At 40.8% G+C, this 10,730-nt stretch overlaps 1 protein-coding gene across 1 annotated transcript; it reads left to right on the forward strand.

Moving 5' to 3' along the window:
• The first annotated feature begins 207 nt into the window (after nt 1-207).
• On the forward strand, nt 208-1,410 carry LOC128299699 (SOX domain-containing protein dichaete). The gene has a single exon (XM_053035733.1). It carries the CDS (start codon nt 208-210, stop codon nt 1,267-1,269), a length of 1,062 nt encoding a protein of 353 aa, XP_052891693.1. The 3' UTR covers nt 1,270-1,410.
• The last annotated feature ends 9,320 nt before the right edge of the window (nt 1,411-10,730 follow it).

The raw sequence follows: 10,730 nt of genomic DNA on the forward strand, positions 1-10,730 counted from the left end.
AGAAACGAGTGAATTGAGATAATAACTCCAGTGATTCCTTGGTGCTTCTCGGTGCGTGTACTAATCGAAACTATTTGTGTTGGTGCTGATAAAAGTCGTGTGTGAGAAAGTCATCATAAAGCGCAAATTCGTGTGTGTGTTTATGTGCACGGTGCATGATCCAGCTCGGTACGACGTGTAGGACAAGCAAGCACGCTGTATTACAGTATGATTAATCACCACACGATGGCCAGCCTGGGACATCCGCACTACGGGTTTGCCCTGGGCAACGGGATGGACCTACCGCCGGCGGCCGATTTCGCACCCCAGCCACACCACAGCCCCAGCTCCCCGACGGACCATCTCGGGTTGAAGCGGGGCCTTACGTTTCCAGCGTCGTCCCTGGCCGGTTTGCAGGGCCACGGTGGTATGCACGGTGCGGCAGCAGCCCATCACCACCACGGACCCATCGGACAGGGCGGAGGTGGCGGTGGTGGTGGTGGCGGTGGTGTTGGCGGTGGCATGGGCAATGGGCAAACGTCACCCGGGCAGGAGGGACACATCAAGCGCCCGATGAACGCGTTCATGGTCTGGTCCCGGTTGCAGCGTCGCCAAATCGCCAAAGACAACCCGAAGATGCACAATTCCGAGATCTCGAAACGGCTCGGCTCGGAGTGGAAGCTGCTAACCGAGGCCCAGAAGCGCCCATTCATCGACGAAGCGAAACGATTGCGGGCGACCCATATGAAGGAACACCCGGACTACAAGTATCGGCCGCGCCGCAAACCGAAAAACCCGCTCGCAAACGCGGCCAACGGACTCGGGGCGCTCGGTGCGATGCAGCAGGGCGGCAAAGGATCGCTCGGCTCGTCCTATCCCTTCCCGCAGCTGCCACCGTACTTCGCACCCACCCATCCGCTGCAGCAGCTCGAGCAGCACTACCCGGTGCCGTACTTCGGCAGCTTCGATCCACTCACGCTGCAGAAGCTCCATCAATCGCAGCAGAGCGTCCAGGCGGCCCACTCGCCGGTCGGTGGACTCGGCGACAGTGGCAAACAGTCGGCCGGCCAGCAGCTACCACCTACCTCGCTCAGCTCGTTCTACTCCAACATCTACAGCGGGATCTCGGCGGCGGCGGCGGCGGCCCCACTCTATGCCGCACACTCCAACAGCCTGTACAACACCTCGTCCACCTCGTCGGCGTCGCCCGGTTCCAGCCCGAGCGCATCCCAATCGACGCTGCCCGATCTCGAGAACGCGATGCGACGACCCGTGCAGGTCATCTACTGAGAAGCTCAACCGCACGACTAGCTGTAACTACCAAGAGTGTGTATGTGTGGGGGGAAAAGGGGGTTAGTATATTATAGCCTATAATTGTGTGCTATAATTATATTTTATAGTATATGTAGCCTGCGTGGGGCCCTTTGTTGTTGCGAGTCTGTTCTGTGAACATTAGCGTTTAACTGCGCGAACATCCTTCGCTTAATTGTGCGATCGTCTTGAGGACGTTCGGGACTAGGTGAGAAGCCGCCTGTTGGGGGGGGGGGGGGGGGGGGGGTGCTTTTCTTTTGTACATAGTAGATTAATGCTAGTGCCCCCTATTCCACGGGGGGGAGGGAGGTCGATGATTCGGAGCATTGTTTTTAACTTATTGCATGGTGTTTTCAGCAGGGTGGTTTGTGACCATCGCTCCAGGCTCGATCGATTTAGGAACAAACAACAAACAAAAAAACAAAGCTATCTTTACGTAATAAACAAACAAGACATGAAGTAAGGAAAGGAACGCACGGTTAAGAAGGTGCCCGCGATACAGGAGACACACCTTTCAGAGCCCGTATAACGATACCGTAGGAACATTATACCTCTCGATTTATTAGGTTTTTGCATTATTAGATTTTGTTAGGTTTCCCACCCTGTTTTTTTTATCGTTTTGCGTTTTTTTGTGTTTGCGTTGTCTTTGCGCTTTGTGTGCGAACGCGTAATCACAAGGCGGCAACGGGATGGGAGAAGAGTTTTACAAACTTACCTGTACATAGACTAATTAGTGTAAAAAGCAAGGAAGAGAACCTCAAAAAAACGAAGGAAAGGGGGAAAAAACTGAACTGCGACAACAACGTGAAGTGAATTATGTTAGGAAATAAAAAAATAAAACAAGAAATACATGCCGATTCCAAAACCATTTAACAGGACATGTGCGTACACATTACAATTGCTATAGTTCTTTAATTACTGCGAAAAGCAACTTCAACAAATTGCTATCAATTCAAGTTTTTGTTCCATCCGCACAACCAAAAGGTTTCTTAATATTTCCTTTTTTTCGTACTTCTTGTTGTTTTTTTTTATTAAGAGATCGCTCGATCACCAACCGTCAGCTTTACCGGTACTGTGCAGTCGTAATGTCGTGATTGTTTGTGTGTGTGGGTATGTGTGTGTGTGTATGAAATGAAGGTTCAATGAAGGGATGGTAGAAGAAAAGGCAACAAAAAAACACACACACAAAACCGTTTATTCTTATCGATGTAGTGACGTAAAGTGAGATAAGGCTATTATTTGTTATCTGTCAGTATTTGATCATATTGATACGACCGGCGCGGTGGGGACGGTGAAGTGTAAAAATAAATATAACAAAACAAAACAAAACAAAAAAAAAAATAGAAACAGAACTCAATGAAACGAAATAAAAATTATTTGAAATAAAATGAAATTATTGTATATTTGTTATTTTTTGTGAAGAGAAAGATGTTCCTCGTTGAGGATGTAGTGAGAATGGTTTCGGCGTACTAGATCGGAAAAGTGCGAGTTGATTTGACAGCCCTTTTTGGTTTAGTGTGCTGTTCCTATTTGATTTCACTAGTGTCCATATTATGGTTCATTCACTAAACTGAAGAATTTATGGCACACAAAGTTCGAAACCTATCAAACTTTTATGGCATTAGGTTCCCATAAGAATTTCTTTATTTTTTGTTAAAGTAAGAAATTTAAGAATTCTTAACTACTTTTCAAACTTTAATTTACATTTTGCATATATGCTACAAAGTTTGTTAACAGTTATTTAGGAATTAAATTTATTACTATTAAATTACCAATTCATTATTATTAAATTTATCATGAATGCCATATTGTAACTGTTTGCGGTATGAATGAATGTACTGTACTATTGATGAGTGTTTAATTATCACCGATATACAGGCCATCCTCAAGATACGCGGTGTTTTGGTAATTTGACCGAGTTTATAGCACAAAATTTAAGCAAAAAAGGTGAAAAGTTGGCCTCAAATCCATTTTTTGTCACATAAAACATTTCTTTCTAACTTATTTTAAAGTAATCTTTCTGAAAACCGCCTGATTCAGTAAATAAATTAAGTGCAGAGAAGGAAGTCGACTCTGCGACTTTGAAGTATAAACGAAACTGCACCAGGATTCGACTTACGTGGATTATAACTGTCCGCTATAAAATCGTATCTCGAGAAATGCCTATATTTGCTTTTTTAACAGCTCTGGTGATCAGGTGATCTTGAGCTTTGTTGTTTGGCTTTTCTTCGAACGGATCCGTACTGGATTTCTGAACAGGTTCTGTCATATGAGACTAGCAATCAAACAGTTAATAACACCCATTTGCTTTGTTTATGTTTTAAAGCAAGAAACTGTCGTATTGTTCAAATCTAAAAATTACAATTTGACCAAAATCACGCTGGTCTGGGAACATTCCATTATCCAAAACCGTAGAAAAGAACCATCTGTTTGCTTGGATGTAGTTAATGTGAAGAGTTTGGGCTTTATTTGCCTTATTTCTTATTCAAATTTTTGTCCTTGATGATGTAGATGATGTTGCAATTGAATAATTCAATTATTTGCTCATTAAAATATGTTAATTTATTGACATTAATCTATGCGTTCTTTGGGACACGAAAACAAGATTGAAATGGTCGTTGTGTTTCCGCATCATATGCTCGCTCGCTAACGATGTTTAATGCTGTTTAATGTAGTAGCCCATTATCGATTTATTATCCCCACAAATATCCCACAAATCTATCGAATATTACCATCCAACTCATCACGCTTCAAATGTAACTGCTTTTGGCAGTTACAATAGACTGAAGTCACTCGGTCGGTTTCGACCGACAATCTACCCTTTTGCTACACCCGTGAAACATCAAACCGGACCCAAAGCAAACAAAACCATAATAAACTTTGGTGGAAAAGTTCGTAAACAGTCATAAATAAAGTACTTCCGCCGTGCAGAGTAGCCGAAAGTGCGCGTTACGCTTCTGCTGTACGTCCTTGCGAGTCCACTGTGCGGCTCCACAGGAGTGAGGGATGAAGTGAGAGAGAGGGAGAGTCAAAAACAACTGCAAAAAAAAACCGTACGGACGTGGCCAAAATGTAACTGAAAAAGAAAAACCCTTTTATGCCAGGAATACATGGTCACACGACCCATTGGTCCCGGGAATAGAAGACCTCCACCATTTGGCCGTGCTGGAAAACACTGAGCAGAACCATAGGTCCATAATGGAATTGAGAAGCAGCCCACAATGGGATGCTTTAAGCGGTGGGAGAATGGCGAAGCAAAAAAAAGGGCACCATTCGCACTCAGTTCCGGCCCGCTGAATGAGGCACCGTATTTCCGTAACTTCCGCATCCGGTTCCTGCGTGCATTATGTGATTTGTTCGCGTAAGAATGGATGTTCCCGTTTGCCGAAGTCCGGAAAGTCCCCTTTTCCTTCGCTACGCATTCGAATGATTAGAGTTTAGTTTCAAACTGTGTCATATTTTTGGTTTTGTAGTAAAGTATTTTCTTAAGCACTTTAAAAACCACCATTAAAGTATTGAACTCCACCAACCGATTTGTCTGGCGCTAATCTTAGCAACGGTGACGGTGAGCTATTCGCTCGATGAGACTATCATTACCGGTGCTGCGGATGTGCTTTGAATTAGCAGAAGCAGATCCGAGACTGTCCGTGTCATAATGCTGCCCAAAATTGAGGGTGGTAACGCACAATGGGTGTCTGCTTGAAAAATGAATAATTGCATGTGGAAGTGATTGTCACAATATGCTTCGCGGATCATTGCACACCCTCATCGGGGTTTCTTCCTTGTCCTGCCCGCTGCTCGGTCCGCTTTATCGCTTCATCCTTGCTTTACTTTTTCCCAATAGCTGGGAGAACCGTGCGCTGCGCCGTGTGCAGTTCCGGCCGTGGCAACTTCAGTTCCGTACCAATCGGTTCCAATGCATTATCGTCCGTCGCTTACTGGGCCCGTTCATTTCTGAAGCGGTGGCGACACGCGGACGACGCGGAAAATGATGCTGTGTGTGTGTGTGTGTGAGAGAGAGAGAGAGAGACAGCAACCACCCCGGCACGGGTACGCGGAATAAATTAGGAGCTCAAGTGGTTCGAATTAGGTTGTTATTGGGTTTAAAATTGTTTGATAGGCAGTGGAGGGTTTTTTTTGTGTGGTATGGATTTTATTTTATCTCATCACACAGATCTCAGTAGCCAGTGATACGATTTCGACATCGAGCATCGTTTGCCTAGTGACACGGTTTCGTTGCAGCATTCGCCTGGACACATTTCATGTGGGAAAGGGAAAAGAAAAGGAAAGATAAGTAATCGCTCGTTAAGGGAACTTACAGTGGCTGGGGGGTTGCTTCTTTTTTTTGTAAAGGAAAACAATCCTGCTAAGTAAGATTGAATGATAAGGAATTCAATTATAAATGTTCTACTGGTCGTAAAGCGGGTAGAAAGGCGTTTTTTTTATTCATTTAATGAGCAATACGTTTTTGAATGCTCCAGTACGATAATGTACTAATTAAATAAAAAATGTTTATGTTAAAAAGAGCATTTTTATAGCATTCAGCACACCTTTTAAGTGACTACGTTAAAAAAGATACTAAAATCACTGGTATGGTTATTTTAGTACACTTATAGCACGATCGGTACTGTGCTTAATATAGTTAATGACTTTAGGTTCGAAAAAATGTACTAAATCGATAAGTAAATCTATTGTAGTACATTTATAGCACAATACTATAACTAACCGATTATGTTGTGACAATAAACCTAATTTTAGGTATTCATAATTTAAATGCTTACAAAACTATCGTGAGATCCTTACTGTTTGTCTATATTCGGTGCGTTTCGTATATAAATTTTATTTTAAACTGTATGTGGGTTGAACAAATTTTTATAACAAGTTTAATGTTAATTTTTATTTTGTTTGTTTTTATTTTAGCCATTTTTTTTGTGTAAATGAAAATAAATCATGTTTACAAGTTGTGTACATGTACTCAAATATTATAAATTACTACTGAAAAAGTCATTTCGTTATTATTATTCGTTCATACTTATAAGTTACAAAATTGACTTCTTTCTTTGCTTTTAGTGAATTCAACATGTCAAGTGACATTTTGAAATAAATAATCAATAAAAGTTTAAACAATTGTGATGCAACGAATTATAAACCTTCATCAACCTGTTTTTATAGCGAAAATTGTTTGCTATAAAACAACTAAACTGTCAAAATTAACAAAAAAAAACAGCGTGACTCAGTATCCGTGAAAAAAGAAACTTTGAAACTTCGGGACGAGTCCTTAAGATATGTTTTACTTGCATAAAATGGAATAGAATTGTCGGTGTTTAATCTCAGTATATTAGTATATTAAGTAAAGTATATTAGTTTTAAATGTTAAATATACACTCACATTACTGAGTTACTCGTTTGAGTACAGAATTCGATCAGTGTAGTGTAATGTTTCAATTAGTTTCATTAAATTTTGATAAATCTCTTAATTTGTAAACAGAAATGCATGTTAGTTAGCTGAGCTACCGAATATTACTTGCAATTAGTATTGGAATACTAACAAAAAAACGTTGTGTAGCACTAGCTATAAAACGAAAACATGGCGTAATAAAACCGTTTGTTACGACTGAATGATTTGTTCCTTTTTTTAGGACATAACTCCTTATCTTTCGGTGGTTTTCGGTGTCAAAACAAATGGATGATCATAATTCCACTTTTCCATTTTGAATGTCCCCTTCCCAAACGTATGGTCCCTTTGAAGGGTGCTGAGAAACCGCACCCCCGAAAGTGGTGCTGCTAATTTATTAATAAAACTATTTCTGCTTACGTCGAGTGAGGAGCCACGCACGGGCACCACGCATGATATGATTAATGTAATTCGTGTAATTTCTTTAACTGTAACAATCGCGCCCCAAAAACAACCCTTGAATGCAGGGAAAGTGCCGTCGAAGAGTGGTACACTTTGGTCGACAATCATGTTCGTTAATGTCGACCATTATGTTATGCGCGTGTTACGATTGGGGGCCACGGAAAACCCAAAATCATCCCTCCCAGCTGTGGGTGGGTGGGTGGGTGGAAAAAGTGGTCGGAAAAACAATTCCATTTCGGTGCCCATTTTCCCCGATGGGTGTTGTTTCGCCGTGTCATCCCGCTCGGGTCGACGGGGCGATGGAGGTGTGCTCGCTGTCTCTGTGTGTGTTTCACAAGGACAACAAAATGACGGCCAACAAAAGGATGGCGCACGCGAACAGGACTGTCTCGTACGACGCACGAACCGGTTTCGTTGTTCGTTGTGGGAGTTCCAAAACTACGGGCCAATTCCATTTCCCAACAAAATGCGGGTAACAGAAACGAAAAAAGAAACAAGCAGCAAGTATCCTTTTTTGGGCCCTACATTCTTACGTTTTGTTCTTTTTTTTTATGACCACCACCGGTACCGGTCCTTTCGTGCAGCGTTTGTCATTAGTAATCGTCGCGTCATTTCCTGTTGTCGTTATTCAGCCACAGGACCCACGAGCTACCACGCAGGATATTCCTTTCCGTACGCACTTTTGGTGCCGCGTTTCTCGTCCACGCGATTCGTTTCGGGCCGCCCGTAAAAATGTTTTAGTGAGTGGCTTTGTTCGCACCACAATGCACAAATACATTACATTATTTCCATTTTTCCCTTTTGCCATGCGGGGTGCTTTTTTGTGGTGAGTGTGTATGTGTGTTGAATGGCGATTGTTGCCATTATTGTTGCTCATCGATTTTTACCATCCCCCCGCCTGGATGGTGGAGCAAATGTTTTGTTTTGCTATCATGGATATGCTTTTCAATTGCGTTGCTTACACTGTACATTTTTGTCTCCTTTTCCGGTTGTAAGTGCTTTGGAGGAAGTGAATTATATGCGCTAGGATGTAATACGGGAGGAGGTTGTACAGGTTGTTTTAAAATGTCGCCCGTCTGTGTGCCGTTTTTTTTCGGGGTTGATTTTGTGCAATTAAAAACACTTTTCACCCACTGTGCGCAAGACGTTTTGCATAGCCTCGTAAGCACCGTTCCACCATTCCCGTTTCAACCGTTGATAAAACACACTTGTCTGGACTGTACATGTTTTCTATTTGGTCGCTTGTCTTCATTCCATCGCTTTTCCACCCAAAGCACAACAACAGGACACTGCGAATGAAATGTTGACGGAAGCGTAATTTTGTTTGCTCTTTTACTTCTTTCTTTGTGTGCCTTTGTCTTGCTTAGTGACTTGATTGGAATAGTTAACTATTTTTCTTTTATACTCTGTTGTTGCTTTATACTATTTTGGGAAGTATTTTAAGTGTACGAAATGAAAGAAAATAAAAGCATGCATTTTTTTTCGTAGTAAATATGAATAGTGAATTTGAACGTTAAAGCTTCAAAACCTTTAAAAAGGCTTTAAAATCTTTTGAAAAATGAATATTAAATTATAGTAATTAAACTAACTGTATTGATAGAAATCAACAACAAAACAACAAGTTTTTCGAGATAAATTATTTTATACTGGGGAAAATAAATATTACAATAAATTCAGAATAAATTCATCTTTTATTTAGTAAATGAACAGTTTTAGCTTATTAGTATTATAATTATTTTTTTTTATTTATTCAGGAACGGCCAGGCCGTATTGCTTAGTATTATAATTATATTAGTATTATAATATAACCAATAGAGCAAAATGTGGATTTTGTGTGACAAAATGAGTCTTGGCTTCCTGTAATGTTTTTTTTTCTTCTAAAATTGACACAACATTGTCTTTATAATGTTTACAATACGTACAAACTTGCAAACTAACGTACAATACGGAAATAATAAGGTGATTTTTACTGGTGCAACGACTTTATATTTATTTCCATCAGTGTATTTACACTAGCGGTGCTATTTTGCGATAGTTAAGTTTTATTTTGATTTAAATATAAAATTTGCACAAAACTAAATCTCATAGTAATGTTTTTGCTTTGGTTTTTTAAATTTCTTTTTACATAGTTCTAAGAGCCAAACTCCAACTATCGAAGAAAATAAATCGTCCTTGGGTCATGTTAGTAGTGGGGCGTCCGTTTCTTGCCCATTTTCCAACAAAGACGATAAAAATTATCAAAGTAATAATATCGAAGCAAAACGGAAACAACATTAAACGACAAATTGCCCCTCCCGCCGGTTATCGAGTGATCGCTTTTTCTCGCTATTTCGCGCATTCTCAAGTGACGTCGCAGTCGATATCGAGTGGGAGTCGGCACGTGAAAATAAATCGTAGCATTTTTTTTCTCTTCATTTTACCCAAAAAATCACACACATTAAAAAGTCAGAACGCGGTTCTCAATTACAACTTCAGCTGGGCCGGTGTACCACTTGAGACCACTGTACCGTGTACATAAAGTGTATGAATAATTACGCACAAGCGGAACGATTTTTTGGGGTTATTTTCGCGTTGTTGTACCTTTTGTAACACCGCGAACGTACGTATGGTTGTATCGTTTTCCTTTTCCATTCTTACCCTATTTTGCCCCGTACAGTGTGTGTGGAGTATGGTAAAATGGGATTACAAAAAAAGGTACATTATTGTCAACAAACCGAAGCAATACACACAGCACACCGGCGCAGCTGTTGAGTGGGGTACGTGGATTAAATAAAACGAAGGATCGATTATTTTGGCACGTGCAAATCAAAACATTATACATGTGGTACAAATCGTTGGGCTGTTTTGAGTACCTTAAAGTAAAAGCATAAAGGATTTCATTCAGAACTCCTACAAGGGCACAATGCAGTAATGCTCCTTGTTGGCTACATAATGTTCTTCGTTAAGTAATGTTTTAAAAATATTGAGATAGTAATAATATTTAAAAATTAATTTGCAAATAAGCAACGTAACATGTTTATATTTAAAATATTGTCAGCTAAAGGTAGCCCGTTTTTAAGGAAATTACATTAAACAAGGAGTCGTCCCTATTCAGCACTAACAGTTTGCATCGTTTATACTACCCCACTTGAATGCTAAATGTTTGCTGTTTGCTCCACCATTTGACCTTTCCCGGTGCACTCTACCACTGTTCCGCACACCAAAAACCAGTGGGAAATGTACTAATGGTTGAAATCATTTGAAGGATTTTAGGGCACCAAGGAAAGAAAAACGGGAAAACATTGAGAAAATCTCTGTACATTTTTCATTCGTGTGTATAGACCTTCGTCCATACCACTTGAACTGGACACAGTTTTTTTTTCTTCCTTCTTTAGGACGACTAACGACTAAACGGGGAAACGGTTGAAATGTAAATGTTTGCACGGGAAATTTTTGTGCCGATTTGTAAATGTGCGCCTTTCATTCACTTGACCGTTCAGAAATCGTTTAGTTTTGTCGACTTAAACTTTGTCCTGTTAGCGCTTGTGAGTGAGCCCACTTCAGGAGTGAGTGAGTGAGTGGACCAACTCGTGTAAGTACAGTT

Source organism: Anopheles moucheti, chromosome 2 (genome assembly GCF_943734755.1).
Source record: "Anopheles moucheti chromosome 2, idAnoMoucSN_F20_07, whole genome shotgun sequence".
NCBI lineage: Eukaryota > Metazoa > Arthropoda > Insecta > Diptera > Culicidae > Anopheles > Anopheles moucheti.